The 20921-nt window shown below is 39.7% G+C and overlaps 2 protein-coding genes across 3 annotated transcripts; one reads left to right on the top strand and one right to left on the bottom strand.

Moving 5' to 3' along the window:
• The first annotated feature begins 4732 nt into the window (after positions 1-4732).
• On the top strand, positions 4733-5676 carry LOC103339419 (VQ motif-containing protein). The gene has a single exon (XM_008242713.3). It carries the CDS (start codon positions 4802-4804, stop codon positions 5315-5317), a length of 516 nt encoding a protein of 171 aa, XP_008240935.1. The 5' UTR covers positions 4733-4801; the 3' UTR covers positions 5318-5676.
• A 1965-nt stretch (positions 5677-7641) lies between these two features.
• Positions 7642-12792, bottom strand: LOC103339418 (Plastid-lipid associated protein PAP / fibrillin family protein). Of its 2 annotated transcripts, XM_089042142.1 has the most exons (7): positions 12421-12791; positions 11967-12088; positions 11799-11882; positions 11588-11684; positions 10783-10999; positions 8982-9034; positions 7642-8024 (listed from the first exon to the last, which is right to left on the bottom strand). In XM_089042142.1, the coding sequence occupies exons 1-7, from the start codon at positions 12703-12705 to the stop codon at positions 7929-7931; spliced, it is 954 nt and encodes a 317-aa protein (XP_088898268.1). In that variant the 5' UTR covers positions 12706-12791; the 3' UTR covers positions 7642-7928. The 2 variants fall into 2 exon arrangements, with proteins under 2 accessions (XP_088898268.1, XP_088898270.1); XM_089042144.1 differs by lacking the exon at positions 8982-9034 and having other exon boundaries at positions 12421-12792.
• Between the last annotated feature and the right edge of the window lie 8129 nt (positions 12793-20921).

Raw genomic sequence — 20921 nt, 5'->3', positions numbered from 1 at the left:
TATGTATTTTTATTTCTACTTCTACTATTATTTTCTTATATATATAACTTAAGTCAATAATATACAAATTGATTCATGAATTAGAGGGAGTTCAGGGTGTGGCTTACTCATGTACTGATTATGACCATTTGATAATTGGGAAATTGCAAAGTGTTGCTTTAGAATTGTGAATATTAATGAATACATCATGCACATGAGAATTCGGTTGATTTGCAAATCACATAGCAATATGACGAATGATTAAGATATTCAAGTACATTATAAAAGTGGAAGAATTACGTGTGACTTGATCCCTCAGTAAGAGTACATAGGTAGCATGTGGTCCTATCCAAGTGCAACCGTAAACAAAGGATATTTCTGATACTTTAATTTAGTCGTTGGTTGTTAAGTGTGGTTGTGGTCAAGACAGTTTTGAAACCCGTTTTGGATTGTTGTATGATTTAGGGGTCAAGTTCTTAAAGTACCTATGATTGTGTTGGGTTGTTAAACATTGTACGATGGAATTTGAGAAGTTATTTTATGTTAATTATAGTGAACGTGCATAATTTAGTTTGAGTACATTATTTGCTTTGTTAAATCTTATTATCTGATTTAAGAGTTTTATTGGGGGTTCTGTTTTGAATTAATGAAGGCCAGAGGCCTAGTTGTAAAATGCTTGAAGGTTAAATTGTGTATGATGCCAGTGGTAGATATTAATTGTGTTTTAATAGGTTGAAAAATCTAGGGAAAAGTCCAATTTGCATGAGAAACTTTGCCGAATTTTCAGCATAAGTCAAACTCTAAAGTAACTGTGGTTTTTCGTTAGAAGGGTGTTTTGGTCAGGTGTGCTCAGCACCCTCTAGATCACTATTCACTTTTATACTCGGTACTAACTTAAGTATTGGAGTTTCAGCCGGTACAACACCGGTGCCCAGGACCTCACTGCTTTTCTTCATTTGCAGCTATCCAACTTAAGAGCACATAGAGCCGAAGGCAATATCATCACTAAGTTGGGTCTAAAAGTATCTGACCATTTTTTAGCATTAACAAAATATATATTCCATTTTTATTGAGAGATCCCTCAAATAATTTTATTTGAGAACACCCTTTAAGGTTCCCTGTGAAATTTTTTTCAATGATCCAAACCATCTATTTTTCACATATTCATTCAGAGATCATCCTTGCAAAAAAAAATATATAAATTGAAAATCATTAAGGCATCTAATTAAGACAAATAAAATCACTAAACGCTGTACTTTAGAAAAGTACTTGAATTTTAATAATTTATAATTAAGTTGCCAAATGATATCAGATTCAAGTGATTTTTTGTAGAGATAATCTTTGAATAAATATCTACAAAATATATTATTTGAATTAATGAAATACAATAATAAGTAGTCTCTATAAAAGTATCCCTCAAATAAAAAAATCCCTCAATAAAAACTATCTCTCTCTCTCTCTCTCTATACACATATATATATATATATCTTCAATAATTCAAATAGTTAAAAACGTTTACTTATGGAGTCAAAATAATCACTGGAGTAGATTTTGTAAGAATATAAAATTGTGATTCATATTATAATAACACACATGCTAATTACGTGATAAAACCATCCTTTGGGATGGAATGAGTGATGAGCATTATTTGATTAAGAATGTTTTTTGAAAAGGAGTGGAAGATCGGTAAGAAAAGATGCAGCGCAAAACACATGTTGGGAAAAAGCTGACAGGATCCAGCTAAGCATAACAAGGGAGTGCGATCGTGCAACCCAAGTTCGTAATTTTCACCCAAAAATCCTAATTAGTAATTAAGACGTCAATAAAGAGTGGCCTCGCACTCGTTGGATTGGCTCCCGCTCAGGAAGCAGCGGACGGCACGCACGTCGCCACGTGGCAGTTGAGATTGAGTCTTTGCTCTGCCATCCCTGCGCCGGCACGGGACTCGTGTGCTCTCTCTCTCTCTTTCATGACGCAAAACTCATCATCATCGATGTCAGTACATCACGTGCACATCCGACGGTTATTATTTTCTGATCAGGACGGAAGATCCACCGGTACATACACATAATATCCAATTCAATATCTATAATATTTCCTCTGCTGCCGGCTATCAATTATTTTTCATTAGTTCTCCTAAGCATAGCATGAAAAATGAAGAGCTCTAACACAAATGATTGATTTTCTAAATCTTAGATAGATGTGCTTTAATCCATAGATACTAAAATACGATCATGATTATTCAGACACGAATGTTTGCATTTTACATTAATAGAAACTACAATTCTGTTTATCGGTGTTATCTTTGCGTATAGAAACACAATGATGTTTTTCATACCCAATAGTCCTTACCCTATTGGAAATTACCCCACTAAATTCTGTTGGGAAATTAGCCCCACTTAGAAGAAAAATGGTAAGCTGCCAGCTACCTAGCTTGTACAAATTGTATATAATATATATAAAAATTGATGTAATTAGACAAGAATTACAAGGAAGGATTTTTGTTGTAAAAAAAAAGCCTTTTATATATCCAATTGAAGTAAAAGAAAAAAGTAAAAGTTGCCAATTAAAAAGGATGACTAGCTATTAGCATGACATGCACGAAGGATCGTGTAAAAAGTCAAAAAAGTGAAGCTAAAACCTCATGGCAGTTGCACCAATTGTAAAAGGTCACGTGCCATGTGACCTCCCCACTGAGAAGTTCTCACCTAAACAACCCTTTTTGGCATTCACACTTAACAGCTTCCATTAGCATTATTTTTGTGTCCAAAATTTCATACAAAAAGGATAATTATAAATTTTTAAACCTGGTTAAGGACCTTTCTTAATCTCACTTATGCTTAATTACAAAATCGACTGTTGAATGTTTTCATTTGTCTTTATACATAATGCAAGAGATAAAATAAAAATAAAAATATCTATTGTGAAGACATAGTCAAATATGAATTTAGGTTAATGTTTGGGATCGAAAGCTCCATTAGTGAGCAGTGACAAATCTTAAGACCGGCCATGGTGCTCTCTCTCTCTCTCTCTCTCTCTCTCTCTCTCTGTAGCTATGAGATGAAAACATAGAGCCAAATGAGAAAAAAACATCCAAGTCGGTTTTGCAATTTAGCAAGAGTCAGATACCTCATGCATCCGTACGTACTAGTTTGCTCTTGTATACATAATTACATAGGATATAAGTTCTATTTTGCGAAACAATATTACGTTATTAGATTGTTAATTTACATCAATATTTAATAATAAAACGTTCACGATTGATTGTGAAGCAAGTTCATTTTTTAATATAAACGATAGTCTAAATTACAATTGAAGGGAAGTTTCTCACACACACACATTACCAATATGCTACGGGAGTTTATATATTATCTAGAAATTTTCCTTAATTTTTTTCCTTTCTATGGGACCAAATTGATACTCTTATATATAGCTACTTAAAACTCTCCCCCTACAATCTACATGCACACAACTATTTGCAGCTGCTTTGCTGGATCGTATCCAATTAAATCATTGTGCTTCCATATCAAGTTTCAGATCTTATAGGAATTCAGTAATGAAAAATTACAGACAAGATGGAGGATCAAACAGAAAAGTAATGATTTACAAAGTCTTCTGTTTTTGGAACTTATTTTTATAGTTTGTTTTGGTTTGAAACGCGGGATTAGGTACGGCTGTCGTACAATTGTGCAAGCCATGAACCCATGAGTCCATGACATTGGCTTTATGTGTAATGATATTGTAGCTCCATATTGTCATAATTACCCATATGAAACTTATTTTTGTGAATGACATGTGTGATTAATTTTCAAAGAGTACGTGATTAATGTGGTTAGTACTTTTTAAATGTTGATCACGATCATGTTACAGTTCTGATGAAGTCCTATAAAAAAAATAATGTTAGGGATGACATTGATGTGTAGTATAAAGAGATAAGTTGTCGTTAAGTGATATTGAATCAATTCCAAACATCTAACATAGGCGTTCAGATGACCAAAAAAATAATATGAAATAATTTCTGTTTTGGCCTAAAACCTTAAGTACATTTTTTGAAGATCTTTCCTATTGAGAGGTGTGATAATATACTAAACTGATACACACAACACGGATGCTATAACTCAAACTCAAAACCACTACACTAATTGGTCCTTTGCAAATCCTAAAATACATTTGAATTTGCATGAAAGCTTCCGTCATAACTAAGCATTGAAATCCCATTTCATGAGGAAGGATTAATACAAGCTAGAACAATAAATGACAACTTTAATTAAATGATTGAACCACCCATCTCTCAAGGTTCAATCAAGAAGAGGAAGAAGAGGAGAATCATGCATTGAAATTTTACAATTGGATGATCCTAATAATGAAGTTCCAAGTTGAATGGAAAATGGGATGTTTTGGTAATTAATTTCATGTATGATGAAAAACATCATACATGTTCACATATATCCTCCCATACCCCAAACTCACAAAACATTATAATAAATACAACAGAATACATATATAAGTATATGAAATTCCCAATTTGGTAAATAGGGGACCATTGAGTTCCATTAATTACTCTATTGACTCTAGCAATTTGCCAGACAAGCATCCAACCCCTCCTCCCAAAGACAGCCTTTTTCCCCTCTTTTGTTTTTTTTCTCAGTTTTTTCCCATTTGTCCTTCCAATTTAATTAATTAATAATTAACCACCCTTTATATTAATCTTGCCCCTATATAAGCATCACCTCACCTTCATTCTAAACAAATATATACACCAACTTCCTCAATCCCCATTTCCCAACCTCTCTCTCTCTCTCTCTCTAGCCATTAAGTTCTCATGGAGGAGACATTAACCAAGAAGCAAACTTGTTGCTCAAATTTACCAGCAGCCCTGGCCATCCACAGAGACTCACAAACAATATCAAAAGCCAAGCCCAAAATTCGAATAATTCACATATTTGCACCAGAGATCATCAAGACAGACGTGGCAAACTTCAGGGAGTTAGTGCAGAGACTCACAGGAAAACCATCTGAAAATGGCTGCAGCAAGAAGAAGAAGAATAAGAGGCCAAGGAATATAATTCCCAGCAGCAGAGAAGAACCCAAGAAAAATGCATCATCAATGCCTGACAAGCTGGAGCTGATGAGAACTGGGTACATGGGTTTGGATCAATCAAGAGAGAGAGTCAAGGAAGAAGGGATGATGTGGAATGCAGAGAACTCAGGTGGGTTCTTGGAGAGATTTGCAGATTTGGAAGGGTTTATTCAGGAATTTGGTGAATTTCCTCTGCTGCCCAATTTGGATGCCTCAAATTCTCACCTGCATGGTTTTGAAGGAACCCAACTTGTCTAGAAGTATTTAGCAATTCAGAAATTAAAGTTTGATGTTTGATTGATTCTCACCAAAAGAAAGAAAAGAAGAAGAATGTATGATGAGTTTCAGAGTTCTCTGAAATATTTTGCTTAATTTCTTGGGATTTTTAGAGGGTTTAACTTAATTCTAGTACTACTTGTTTATCCATGTCTTTTAAATTTTTTTTTTTCCCCAATTTTCTGATGTTCTACTGATCTCTCTCTCTCCATTTGATGTAAATACAAGGGTTAAAGACATATACTTTTGAGTGCTGCTCTGTTTTCTGCAGAGATATTGCAGTTGCATTCCATTTGTAAGTTGCAGAAACTTATAATATTTCTTAATTATTTCTTTGGTTTTTTTTTAAGTCTTAGCTTTTAAATTGAGTTATATTTAAGAGGGCTTGTCTCCTTCCATTCGGATGTAGGACTTCCTTCTTGTCTTATGTATGTGTTGTTGTGGGGTCTCTGTTTCTCTCTCTAAATGAAGATTTTTTGTTGAGTAATGCTACTCATATTACATTTGTATATCACATTCTTATACCAACTTATGCGACAGATGAAATGGATAGCTACATCAATTAAAAAATATCAATAAATCATAACAAAAAAGAAAATGTTTAATTTTAATTGATATGGATGTTCACTTCATCTCCCACATAAGGTGGTATGAAAATGTGGTAACCAATATGATAAGAGTAACATTATTATTTGGGAAACCAAATTATAAGGAACGTGCCGAAATTATATATTTTGATAAATTTATAGCTTTTCTTGCAAGAGTCTAATTGCAATTTAATTTTCACCATTTATTACAGAAGTCGTCTCTCTCTTATCATGTTGGCATGAAAATTCCAGATACACTCCTCCAACTCCAAGTTTTGTTAGTCCTACTCAGAAATTTCCATTGTTAATTACCCACATGAAATTTAACACACGATTCTGCATAACCCACTTGTTCTTTTTAGGGGAAAAAAACACCAACTGCTCCCAAGTTGGCTAATAATGAATTAATAAATAAAAGTTATTAAACCCATAAACCAATCTAAAAGTTATTGTATATTATATCCCGTTCCCATCTACAAATGTACGGAATATATATACATACATATAAATGTACGTCTATGTACACTTACATACATGCCTACCAATTGTACCATGAGCAAATGAATAGATGTTTTTTTAGTCTAAATTATAGGAGAGGGAGATTTCTTACACACACACAACTTATGGTGCGTGTAGAATTGAAGACCTTAGGTATGCAAGTTAAAGTCATTTTCCATTGCGTTAGCCGCCGTTGGAGATGAATAAATGTTCAGTTCACACCAAGAGCTGTAAAATTATTTTCTTAATTTATAAGAAAATAAAATAGAAAAAAAACCCAAAGTTCGCATCAGGGGGTTAATAATAATAGTTGACAAATAAACAGCGGCGGAAGTCAAAATTTTTGGTGAATTTCTTATTCGCAAGTTGTTATATTAAAATTTCTTATTTCTTGGTGCCACAAGTTAAGTATTTAAGTTAATGAAGCTAGATTGAGATGACAGCTGCAACACCATTAACCAAACCACAATTAGTGCCTCTATGATGCTCTAACCGTTGTTGATCCAAAACGACCGTACACAGAGTCAATGCCTCTAGATCATTACATGTGTAAAATCTAAAGCGATTGAACTCGAGAGACTGTAATGAGAGGTTATAATGAAGGGATCCTTCATAGCCATCAGATAAATTGTAGAACTATCATTGGACGAACAGATTCAACACCTCTCAACACCCCCCCACCACAGCCCCTTCATTGGAGAAGCTTTCCGTGATTCAACATGTTTGTACAATTTCTTCTCCTACAATTTGAAGTGTCAACAACAATGCATCAGCCCATTAATGCCGTGAGTCACACAATGCATCAACGGTCCACGATCACTTACGCACATGGAAAACTGATGCTAGCATCATAATTCTAATCTTCAAAATGAAACTACTAACAGTTTACTATACCCTCTTCATATCAGACATCTCCAGGGTTCCCCAAGTTTTCAGTCAACTCAGCCCTAAAAGAAATCTCATCAAAGTGACAAAGACCAAAGGAAACACAGCCAACTAACCAAGTAATCAAACCAAAGGAAAAGGAAAATTAAATATTGAAATGGCCTTCCAGATGATGTAAAGGTCAAGCTTTAGAGGCGGCATGTCGTAAATCAAGCATGACAGCAGAGCACATCAATAGTCAAACAGCGTGGTGCATTTTAGTCAAACACGTTCACACTTCACACCAACCTTTAATTTACAAATATTTTCCCTGTTCTTATCCGGTGAATCTAAAAATCATCACAAGGGCAAACAAATTATATATATGCTTTGAGACTTGGAGGAACAACCACACTCAATTTTGGTCCGTTGACTTGAATTTAACAGAAATAAAACATGTCACCTATTTTTATGGTGATTATTTGGAAAATTTTGGAAGAAAACAAGAAAAATTATTAAAAAAAAGCAACATCTCATTAAGAGAGAGGGAGAGAGAGAAGCAGGTGTAAGTGTAACTATTATTTTAATTAACATCTAAAAATATAGAAAAAAAAAAAATTGAGTTTCCATACATAGAAGAACCTTTAGCTCTCATACTCCATGACGGTTTCTTCCAGGGGAGATGAAGCTGTATCCAACCTTGTAAGTACTTCAGGAACTCCAGCTGCATCCCTTAATATCTGCATCAAACCCAGTAGCAGAATTTAAAATCTGATCGCAGCGCCCTATATAAAGCCACAACTCCGCAATATAATAAAAGATCAAAGCCGATCTAGTATTATGATGCGTGAAAATGTTCATATGTATAGTCACCGGCCCAACTCTTTTTCCTTATTTCTTGTTTTGACAGTACCACAGGCCAATCATATACAGTTATAAGCAACTAACCACCCATAACCAACTTCATGCAAGTGTATGGAAGTGGCGGAGAAAGCATGGCTACGCCAGTTTGGCACGTATAAGCTATAAGATAATGGCTCATTCTCAAGATTCAAATGTCTAAGTTTGACTCTGGGAACAAGGTTTGTGGGGGAGATAGAGTGCATCTGTTAGTGTAGCCTTTGTTTCAGAATAACAAAGTCAGAAAGTCTTGCATGCTAAGTAAGATTGATTAAGAGGAAATATTAGAGTCGGTTCATATAATAATACAACACAGAGACAAAGGTGAAACGACTTCTAATTGTCAGAGGTAAAACACTTATAAAGACTTCACCCTTAGAACACAATTGATTCCAAGGTTAGTGAGGTCAAGGGTAAAGGGAGCAAATGTAAACCTATTTCATCTGTTATTAAATCCAAGATAATCACAAAATACAATAATAAGATCAGCAAATGGCATTACCGTGGACTTTATTTATGAATATTATTCATGCACAAACATCAGCATAATGAAAAGGTCAAGGTGATCTAGCGAAAATAATGGATTTCAAATATATCATATATCTTTTAGCAAAATATACATCATGCACCTTATGAGTTTAACCCTCTTTAAGAATGTACTTTAGAAATTTAGAAAGGTTTCTACTACAAATGATGAAAACAAAACAGATGCCCCCAAGAAAAAATGAAACTTCATTCGTCCCTAACAAATTAGAAATGAATTACGAAAAAAAAAAAAAACTTTGTGAGATACTTACAAGTATCTCTGTATCTAGATACGAAATCATGAAGAGCCTCACAAAAGCTCCAGCTGCAGACACAAGGTAAAGCATAGAGGCAAGAATGAGATAAAGCAGTATTGGATGAGAGTGAAAAGTTAAATTGCTTTATTTTATCATATTGGATGGAATATTAGCAGGGAGCGGCATACACTAGTACAAACAACAGTGAAAAAAAACCAAACTAGGCAAGCATAAAGCAGTAAACACTTGCCATGGGTTCATAATGAGCGGTAAGTTAGCATAGGGGCGAAAGTAATATAAGAAGGTAATATTGGCTAAGGTTCAGAAGACAAATTGCTTCTTTTATCATATTGGATGGAGCATTAGCAGGTCGGCATATGCTACTACAAACAAACATCGAAAAATGAAAAAGCATCATCACATATGCACAAAATCCCATACCATCTAAGATGATTGCTCCCACTAATTTTTATGACTGAATTTAGTGATGAGAAAATTATATATTTATTGTATCTAACCATTTAATATTCTGGATTCTAGGCTGCAAACAAATAAAACATGCAAGAAAGAGCAAGGGTGGGAATTTGGAAACTGCATTTGAGACACATCTGAGTTGTAAAATTGTTAATTAAACAAAACATAAAATATCTGCAGCTTTTGAAGTCACAATGTTTCAATCTGAATTATAAGATCAACTCTCTGGTTATGGGTCCTAAGCCTCATCCTCGAGAGCACTTTAAGGCAACCAACCAACAAAAACGTTCAAACCAAGAGAGAGTAACATGGGACACTTAATGGTTATATGAAAAATTATAATTATATCAAGAATAAACTGTAGCTGGCTAAGTAGCAACACCTTAAGATACCTCACAGTTGACACAATACCTCACTATATACTCAATCTAACAGCCGCAGAATCTTGTAAATGGAAAAACCTCCTTTGAGGTACCTAATCATAACACAAACCACTACCAAGGTCATCAATGACTGTGCCCTTTGAGGCTTGGGTATTTAATCATTTACCTTGCCTCACCTCCCAAAATAGACACAAAAGGAGGTTGGAAAAAAGAGAGCGTTCATCTTTCAAGAAAAGCAAATGTTATAGCTCTTTTAACCCCTATGTAAATTTAACTAAAATGAAAATAAAAGGAAAACTTATCTTATTGTAAAAGGAAAGATATACCAGTTCAGAATTTATAATTTATAGATGCCTCAAAGAATGGTAACAACGTTTTCAGAAAATTTATGGTGGGCATATGATGTTGCATATGATGTTTAACCAAGTCTCAACTAGTACCCCCAGGTATAACATCGACACCCTTAAATTTACAGAAGGAAGAGCAGGAATATTTGATCAATCTACAAAGACAAAAAGGCTGGTTGCTGCAATGTCAAAACAGCAAAAGTTGCCAAAGGTCTAGCTTATGAAAACAGTAACACATGGTAAAATCATCAAGCAGGAGGTTAGGATTCATTCACAAAAAGGAATTTACAGGCATCTTAGCATCTTTTAATCCCAAATAGTCAGTTCCGCAAATCTCATAACTGTTCCCTTACATAGTACTTGGCCACAGCAGAGCAGATATTCTTCTGACAATGGATTTATAGGAGTTGAATGGAGTGATTCACAGACTTGAAAATAATTCACAAACATTTTTCTATCCCAAATAGTAAGTTTTCCCAAATTTTATATACTGTCTCATTACGTGGTACCAGACCACAACAGTGGCAGATATTAAAGGGTTGATTGCAGTTCAAGATTCAACTATGCAACTCAGATAAGAAAATAACTGGGTAAGAAAAAGATCACACTTACTTAAAGGAACTTTCAGCCCACTGGAAAAGGCATCCCTAATAGGAAAAGGAAGTTGTTGCACTGTGCTCACTGCCTGACCAAATGCACCTTTTAGCTGTTCTGGTATTGTCTCTTCAATAACTGTTGGTGTCTCGAGAATTCCCTCAACATATTCCTCTTTCATTCGAACTGGTCCCTCCACAGATAACTTGGTTGACAGAGTAAATTTGCTTTCTATCTGCAAAGAACCAGAATATGCTTTATAATGAATGCTCATAAAAAGTTACATCAACAAAATTCAAACAGAGCACACAAATAGGAGGTGGAAACCGAGAAATGATAGGTAACACCATGTCTAAATCACGATTATGCCTTGACTATTTGTTATCACAGAAAATACTATCAGACTAAAAATTTACTTCTCTTTCTCTCTCCCTCGATAATCATACTAATTGCATTTATTTAGAGGGGCAGAATTGAACTAACACAAATAATTGCTAGGATTCCTAAGAGTCCAAGAAAAATGACAAAAACAAGATGCAAAATAGTTCATACAGATTGACTGGCTGATCTTGTGATGTTGTACCTAAACAGAATGCACAAGCAAGCCACAGTTCTAATGCAAACATGACCCAACTTGCCCTAACCAAGCACTAGTGCTTCAACAGAAATAATGACCCACCTAAGTTCAATATCCATAACATATTGTATTGGAGCTGCGATTTCACATGGAGATGTGACAAATGCAGTATTTACCCTGAGCGCTTCATCATATATATATGAAAGCATTCCATGGACTGACAACTTCAAAAGACAAAATAAATACCGAGTTCAACAGTTTCAAGTTTGCTGTAATCTCTGCATTCCCATCCTTGATGACCACCTCCATTTTTGACAGACTAGCCAAAGTTGAAGGAAACCTCCTGCAGCAACAGAGAGATTGCATCTATACATTAAGCTTTCAAATTTCAAAACCAGGTTTGTTTTTTTTTACAACCAATCCAACAATTAAAAAGGTAAATGTATGCAGAACTCACTGAAATATAAATCTAGCGGCAAATAGACCTGGGCTTGCAGATCCAAACCACTCGAAATTCCATCGACCTTCCAAAAAAGGCGACCTGGGTAGCTGAACAAACAAGTGAACATCTCATCCAAACCAAAAGAAAAAATTGTGGGAATTCATTGTTTAGATATGTGCCTACGTTGTAGGACGTGGTGTTGGATTGACCCGCTCCAAACTAGTTATCCTCTCATTCACATCAATCCGCTCCATGTCTGTTGTCTTTCCAGTGACCAAAGCCTCAAAACCCCCAGCATCCTTAAACTGAAACAAAGGGTTTCAAAACAAGTCAAAGAATTTCAAAAGAAAAAAGAAAAAGTACCAAATAATTTGAATGGAGATCATGATGTCACGGTCCATATTAATTGAATTTTAATACTTAAGCACTGTTGTAGTTCGCATGTATACTTTCCTAGCTCAGGAGAAAGCGAATTTTGTACTGAAAATGGCAACCAAACAGAGCCTTACATTTGGCTTATTCTCACATTACCACTTCCTAAATAGCTAATCAGTGCATAAAGCTATAAATTTCTCTTTTAATTGACATTAATTATATATATTAAGAGAATCGTATATGAAAAAGACGATAAACTCACGGCAAGAAGCAGAGATTCTTTAGCTGAAAGCCTCTCCATTTCCTTAGCATACGTGGCAGGAGCTCCGGGAACGGCCTGCTGAACCATTGCTCGGCACAGGGATCGCCGGAGTCGAAGTCTGCGTTCGCCGGAGATTCTCCGTCCATACTGCGGCCACTTTCCGACGGGGACCAGTGAATTGGTGGTGGTGGTGGTTGAAGAGAAGGACGAGGACGATGAAGACGACGACGAACAACAGGAGTGAATCGAAGCAATCGCAGAGAGCTGGCTCTGAACGGAAGCCATTGAAAAGAGAGAGAGGGAGAATTGACCGAGCAGGGCTGGCTGGGAGTGGACAAGACAGGTGGGTGGTTGAAGGGTGCGAGGGAAGTGGGAAGGCTCTCTCTGTGTGTGTCTGATATAGGGGTGTTTTCGTCATTTTAAAACAATACTAATATCTATCTATTATCTTGTTTGGTCTTTTTCAATTTTTGATTGAATTTGTTGGCGAATCGGAATCGGCGGCTGCTTGTCCTGCCGCTGAGTTTTTTTGCCAGCGGCATGCGTTTTGACCGTTAGTTTGTTACCGTTCGTTTTTTTTTCTTTCCTTCTTTTCGGTCATGTGAGTTGTGTGAAACATAAAAATCATTAATAACTACCAAAAAGAACATATTTACCTAGATGGATAAGAAGGCTGTACTGATTTACCAAGTTAATTCGACTCCATGCATGTTGGTAATTTTTTATCGTGTATAAAATACGTATTTTGTGAGGATGTACAATGAAGAGTTATGTCTTACATTAAAAGTCAACGACCATATATATTTTACGTCACTTAATTTGCATTGCATGAGCTTATAAAGAATTAAATTATTTCCCTATTACCAATTAATAATTTTAATGAAATCTCCACTAGTTTCAAAATTCACATAATTTGTGTGTTAGATGTTAACACATGTCATATAAATGTTTGTGCAAATAATCTCACAGGAGAATATTCGCTTCTAGATCCTTCAACCTTGATCTTCCTTCTCTCTCTTCCTCGATTCTGTAAAGCAGTTGGAGTAAATAAGACCACACCCGGGGGTGTTGGCCAAAAGCCTCAGATGCCTAAGTTAGTTCGTTCACTGAGTGTTTGTAGGAAGACAATAGCTAATCAAAGTGGTACAGGAGGTAGTGTTTATGTAGGGTGTGAGCGTAAGGGCCGTGTGTGCTAGTGGCGGAGTAGCCGTGTGGAGAAAATATGGAGAGTGGAGAGGGAGAAGAGAGGCTTCGGGTATTTTCTCGGTATTAGGAGTAGGTTTTTATGTACCTTAAATGATGAATGAAGTCATCTATTTATAGGAAGCCTCGGGGCTAGGGTTTCGTAGAGAATATGCTTTGAGTTTATTCTCTACCCAAATTCGTAGGGATCGAGTCTGACTGAGATAATATCTGATTTAATGATATTATCTCTTTTTATGGAGATAATATCTTAATTAAATGATATTATCTCTTTTTATGGAGATAATATTCTGAAGATAATGACATTATCTTCTCTTTATTAGGATAATATCTTAATTAATGATATTATCTTATTAAATAAAGATAATATCATGTTAATTAAGATATTTATCCCAATTAATTAATTGGCCAGATAAAGTGGTTCAATTAATTAATTAAAAGATAATCTTCTTTTCACGTGGCGCGCTGTGATTGGAGCGAAAATATCTACGCTAACACCACAATGCTGACGGCGCATGCATGGGAATGAAAGATAAGTATTTGCTCTCCAGCAGCATGTTTTATTATGTGAGTTGGACTCCTTTGCAGATCAGATTTTCAATTGGTGTGGAGGCTTCATGTTGGGTTGGAGATTGACGGTAGTATGAATGAAAGCTTGCATCCTCCTTGACTCTTTGGTTGTCAACTGTATAAATCTGAGTGGCTTTTTCTTCACTCTTTCACACAAAACTTAAACCTACCTTGCTTGAGAAAGATCTTAGAGAATTTGTACTTGCTTTGTTGAAGAGAGGAATTGCCGTGCATCCAAAGTAAGTCGAGCTAGTGAAAATATATATACATATATATTTTTTTGTGATTTTGGCGAGCGGCAGGGTGGTCCAAAGATGTTGCAACCATTGTGGTGACAAAACCCCGGAGAATTCGCGGCTGAGTCAAATGGAGCATGAGGCATCGTCGTGGTCTTGGGCTACCGCCCGCTTTGGAGCCGTGGCGGATCTGAAAGTGTCGTTCGATCGATCGCTAAAGGCATAATTTCTATCAAGTCCATCCTCTTGCCGAAGTGGTTGACCAAATTGGTGTGATCTTGAAGCTTTCAAGTCCTTTGGAAAAACAAAGGAGCGACACTTCATCGCTTCAAAGGGTAGTTTTGCTTTTGCTGCTGAGACCATTCGGAACTCATCTCGCTTGTTGCTCTACGCTCTTTTCGTAGTTGGAGAAGAAGAATGCTAGGATATGTTATTAGTTAGCAAACTTTCCAGAGCAGTGATGAGTTAAGACGCTCGATTTGGGATGATATCTGTTGAAGAGTTCCCTCTTTGAAAGGATTAGAGCTTAACTCTTCTCAAGCTGTTGACGACAGCACTTCGAAAAGATGCTTACTTCCAGCGCAAATGCAGAGCATCTCTCATAGCTATGGCTTTGGCCAGATTTCCTATCATTGAGTCATGTTCTTGTTTGAGAATCCAAGTCCAGAAGTTGCGGATGCGCGTTAGATAGTTGGACTACTTGGTGCAAAGGATATGACCTGCATGTGATGCAGGGGTGACATCGAGATGCTCTATCGACTTGCCCCCTCGCGAAAAGTGAGAGGCTAATCCGTGTGAATCGGAGCCGCGCGGACGACGGTGGTGGCTAAAAGCGTGGCGGGGGGAGGAAGATGGAGGCGTAGAGGAGGATCCGGCCGCCGATGAGGTGGTGTGTACGCATAGATCAGACATGTCAGCCAAGCGTATGAAGTGTGGCCAGGTCCAGATAGATCGAGGGATCTCACGCCGTGTTCGCAGTGAGTGAGAAGAAGACTCCTTATTTCTTTTCATTTTTGTAGTTTGTTTCGCTTTAGAATAATTGGTCTTGTTTGACCATCTTCTTTTATTTGAACTTGCGGTTGGTGCTTGCTGCTATGAAAATCGCTTTTATTTTTCAACTTCAATTTGCATATTGTCTTGTGAAGTTGCACTTGAGTAGCTAGTGTCTTGATTGCACATCTCCTTTTGGAGATTCATGAGTGAGTTCCTCTGAAGGACTTGGACGTGTTCATATTTCTAGGATGGCTCCTTAGGAAGTTAGCGCGACGGGGCCCCTTATGGCTCCGGCGTTTCTTCATATCCCTTAGGATGACAGTCCCTCTCACGACTCGGGGCAACATCATCGGTGTGACTATCTCCGCTCCTTAGGAAGCGGATAGGAACTGATACTCGCGGGGGAGGCATGGAGACTCCTTTTTAAGAAATTGCGCACTCGGCGCTCTTAGACAGCTTTTAGTGGTTTCGCGCTCCGACGCTCGCCGGCGACGCCTCTCTGTCAGGTATTCACCCTTCCCTCTGGCCTATCCTCGCCTTTAGCGGATAGAACCTGGATACTTTCGCGGAGGCATGGACCTTACTCGCGTGGGTGCACTCGTCCTGCATAGACGCTCCCTTTTGGTGGGCCGTCTCAGTTTTCTTAAACCGTCGCGCTAAATCAAGGCACACTCTCCGGAAGACTGCGTCGAAGGCGCTATGCCATGGTGACTATCACGGAAGCGGATAGGAACCTTCTAGCAAACGCGCGTATAGGACGCTCCTTTGGAAGGCCGCATGCACCTCCTCTTTGGAACGACAGGCAGCTTAGTCGCGCCGCCTTCTCCCTTGGGGACGCCTTATGCGACTCGTCTGGGCAACTATCCATCGCTCCTTATGGAACAACTATATGGAGCGGATAAGAACCGATACCTTTAGAAATTCCTAGCGCACTTCCGCATGGACGCTCGCCTCCAAGGGCGACCCGGCGACGTCGAAGAGGCACTCTCGTTGCCATCTCAAGAAGGGGCGCCGCTTATGGACATGATTGTGTTTTTGTGGGTAGATGAGACATTTGAATAAGAAACGAGCTTATATTGATATTCATAAGATTACATCCTTTATTCAAAATGAAAATCACCGAGTACAAAACTTGAAGCTTCTAGCGGGTAGCATTACTGATAATACTTCGGAGATGGTAGACATTCCATTGCCAGTGGTATTATTTCCTTCCCATCCATGGTGTCCGCGTCCCCGCTCCCTGACGACGATCGATCACATAAGCCTTCCTAATGGGTTTCATTTTCTTAGACCCATCTTTGTGTCCGTGATGAAGGCCTTTCTTAGCACAAGGTCGCAGTTGTTACGCGATCTTAGCTCTTTATTGTAGTAGGACTTCACTCGCTGTTGATAGAGGCGCTTCGGATAATGGCCTTCACGCGCGCGCCAAGTAAGTCACGGTTGAGTCTCATCGCAGCAGTTCTCGCTTATACCGCCGACTTCAATGCCTATAGAGGATGTTGGCGTGAGGAGGAATGATTCCGCCTGGGCGATTCCATAGGCAGGAAAATGGGGTTTCAGTGCAATGACCCGCTTGGTGGTGCGATAAGCCCATAGCACTTTCCAGGAGTTCGTCCCACCCATTTCTCTTCGCGCCTTCTAGCCTTTTCTTCAAGCAGCTAATATGACTTTGTTGGATGCCTCGGCCCCATTTCCTTGTGGATACCTTGGAGTGGACGAGTGGGGTGTTGCTTGATCTTGTATTTACGCACGCAAGAAGGCGGTGATCACGCTTACAATGGCGTGAGCCATTGCCATTAACGAACGACAGTGCAGCCGAACCGCAGATGATATTTCTTCGCACGCACGAATCGCCCACATGCTTTTTAGTAGAGGATAGAGCGCCTCGATCCATTTAGTAAAGTAGTCTGTGGCGGCGATCATCATTTCTTTCTTGGCGCGCGTGGGGGACCCCACTAAGTCGATGGCATGCTGCATGAATGGCCATGGACCGTTTTGCGATGATAAACTTCGTAGATTAGGGATCGCTTGTATCGTTGTAATCGATCACATTTTTTTGACATATTCGTAGTCGGGCGCATGGTAGGCGAAATAGCCTCGTACTAGAGTTTGCGGCAGTGACTCGCTTCTCTGAGTGGTTGCCACACTCGCCGTCGTGAATTTTGAGAGGACTTCAAGTGTTTGAGGTACTTTGCGGGTAAGATGAGGGCCTGCCGGAGTATGATTGGATGAGCTTCTTTGCTTTGTGCATATAGTATTCGCGGCCTGCTCGCCGGACCTTCCTAGCCTGCACTTTATCCGCTGTGTTTCCATTCACTAAGTAGTCGATGATGGGTCTTGCCAGCTGGGAGAATCCTCATCAATCTGCATTGAGTCGATCGGCTCTATTTCTTCGATGCTTGGCCGGTCAAGGTGTTCAACTGGGATGGAGCGTCTGGCCGGGTGTCCAGCTCGATCCTAGGCTCGCCAATGCATCTGCATGAGTGTTCTCCGCCAGTGGAACTTGTTGGATGGTGAAAGTAGGGAATTCTTTCAAAAGTCCTTGGACTTTATCGAGGTACTTGGATTATTCTCGGATGCTTTGCCATGTACTCTTGAGCGATTCGTGATTAGTTGAGTGCGAGTAGATGGCGCCTCTTGATCAGCATTCTTTTTCGCGGCGAGTCACCCGGCGTCGCAAGGCTCATAATTCTCTGCCTCGTTGTTTGGCAAGCGAAAAGCCTAGTGTGATAGCTTGTTCCAACAAGGTTCCATCCGGTGATTATGACGACTCACCGCTCCCGCTCCTTTGTGATTTGATGCTCCGTCTACATGCAACCGCCACATGTCGTTAGGTAGGTTCGAATCGGTGGGGGAGGTGTCGTCCGCTTCTTTTGCTTTTTGCGTGACCATCTTCTCTTCTTCGATCGAGGAGTAAACTCTACAACAAAATCTATTAAAACTTGGGCTTTATAGCAGGTCTTGGTCCGGCTATAGGAGTCGTATTGACTCGAGTTCGATAGCCCATTTCATGAGTCGATTGAGCGCGTGAGGGCTATGTGAAGGATCGATCTCAAAGGAAATTTTGTTATGACAATTATCCGGTGTGCTTGATAGTAGGGCCTTAACTTTCTCGCAGAAACCACAAGCGAAAGAATGAGCTTCTCATTTTCTGGATAGCGAGTCTCCGTGATCGAGGAGAGCTTTGAAGTGTAGAATACGGATGTTGTGCCTCAGCCCATGAGCTCTTCCTCTGATGATGAAAGAGCCGAAATGACAAAGAGAAATCGTGTACCTGGTGGGACACCGCTAGGTAGATGTACAAGTCCTCGCTTGGTATCGGTTTTGAGAGCAATGGAGGTGAAGTGAGGTAAGTTTTCAAGTTTTGAAAAGCTACTTCACACTCAACATCCCACTCGGTCATCCCACTTGTCTTTGTGTCCCTTCTTCAAGGCTTTGAAAATATGGCCTGCATTTGTCGGAGATCTAGAGAGGAATCGGTTGAGAGGCCGCCTACTACCCGATTAGACTTTGTATCTCATTTGTTGTGGCGGTGACTTCATGTTGAGTATAGCCTTGATTTGATTTGGATGTGCCTCAATTCTCTTTGGGTGACTAAGTATCCAAAGGAATCTGGCCGACGAGACTCCAAATGTGCATTTGCTCGGGTTCAACTTCATATTGTATTTTCTGAGTAGTCAATGCCTGCAGATTCTTGATGTATGTTCCCTTGCCACCAGGCTTTGACTAGCATGTAAATCGTCTCACGAGACCTCCATAGTCTTGCGATTTGCTCCTTGAAAATTTTGTTCACTGACCTTTGTAGGTTGCCCTGAAGGTTTCCAGGGCATGACCTTTGGGCAGAGTACCTCTTTCGATGATGAAGGTCTTTAACACTTGTCGCCTTATGCATCATGATCCGTTGCCTTTAGTTGGAGTAGGCGCCCATGAAGCTTAAGTTGATTAGGGGAAGTTGAATCAACGAGTGTCAATTCGGTAGAGTGGAAAGTTATCTTTAGGACATGCCTTGTTGAGGTCGGTATAGTCGACGACACTCACTGGCCTTTATCTTTCTTTGCTATTAGAACAACGCTCGCCGACCATTCGATGAGACTTCTTCAATGAAACCGCACGGCTGCAGCTTGTCGATCTCGGCCAATGATGGCGACCCGCCTACGGGCGTGCGCTCTTCCGCGCTACAGCTTGATGGCGTTGACGTTGTAAGGCGATGGCGCATGATCGGGATCGATGCGCATGTCGGATGGTGACCATGCAAATACGCTTTGTTGTTCGGAGGAGGCTACAAGCTCTCGCTTTTCCTCGCAAGCGCTGCCGAGCCGATTCCTGGTGTCTCGTCGGATCAAGGGTACTAGCTCAACGCCCTCCTGCTTCCATCCTTCTTCATGATAGACCTCCGACGGATTCCTCGACTTAGTCGATTCTTTGACCGCTATTGGGAGTAGTCATTCCTTTCCTTTTGGCGCCTGCGGCTACAAAACAGAGATCAATCCTCGCTTTCTCATCCGCTTGTTCTACTCCCTTTAGATCCGCTTGATCAGGAACTGTGTTTGCTTGCCTTTCTTGCCGGGGTGAGCATTTCCTCGCCATTGCTCGATCATGATTTGCGATCCCACGAAGGAATGGGGTAGCGAATCTTCCGATGCGTGGCGCGGCGAGGTGATGGCATTGATCTTGGCCGATCCATGGTCCGCCTAGAATGCCATTGTAGGGTGAGACTTCATCAATGACCATGAACGTTTGCGAGCCGACTACAGTGGGGCGTAGACGCTTCGAGCTCTATCGTGCCTACGGTAACCATTGTCGCCTCCATTGATCGACTTGGTGATTTATTGATATTTGCCTCTAAGCCCATCCATGGATAAGCACAATTGTAGGATGTTGTGCTGCCTTCTCTATTTCGCTCTGCATGGATTCGCTTCGACCATGGCTCGAAGCGATTTGAATGCGATGACAAGAGCGTCATTGTGTGGTAGATCAAGGCCAATTAGATCTTTCTTTTGGAAGCCGATTACAAGATCGTCTTCGCTAGTGGAAGGTCGGTTGAGACTTGGAAGATCATAGTGGCTTGTTTGATTTTCCCTTTTTTCCTTGCCGTCAACCTGCATTCCTGAGCCTGCTAGGATTGTGTTAATCCTTATGACCTTTGGGGTGGCTCTTGTGTCGCGGTCCTCTATCCTCGGATGGCCCGATTCCGTGCAGATGACCTTCCCTCACGAGTTCTTCGAGGTGTGCTTTCAAGAAGCGAAGCGATTGTTCGTAGTGTGTCCATGCGTCCCATGGAAGGCCTGATTTGCTTGTATCCCTCCTATGTCGTCGGATCTCCTTTCAAAGGTGTCGGTCTTCTTACCCAAGGTTTGTTTTTCACTTGGGCTAGGATTTGATGTATAGGGATAGTGAACTTGGTGTAGTTCTCTCCTCGCCTTAGCGCCTCTAGTGGTGTGACTGCGCTTGTCCTTATTCTGTTGTTAAATCCACGCTTCTTTGGCTCGCCCGCTTGGT

This window comes from Prunus mume, linkage group LG8 (genome assembly GCF_029339155.1).
Source record: "Prunus mume cultivar Tortuosa linkage group LG8, ASM2933915v1, whole genome shotgun sequence".
NCBI classification, from domain to species: domain Eukaryota; kingdom Viridiplantae; phylum Streptophyta; class Magnoliopsida; order Rosales; family Rosaceae; genus Prunus; species Prunus mume.
This window is presented reverse-complemented; position numbering and strand designations above follow the sequence as displayed.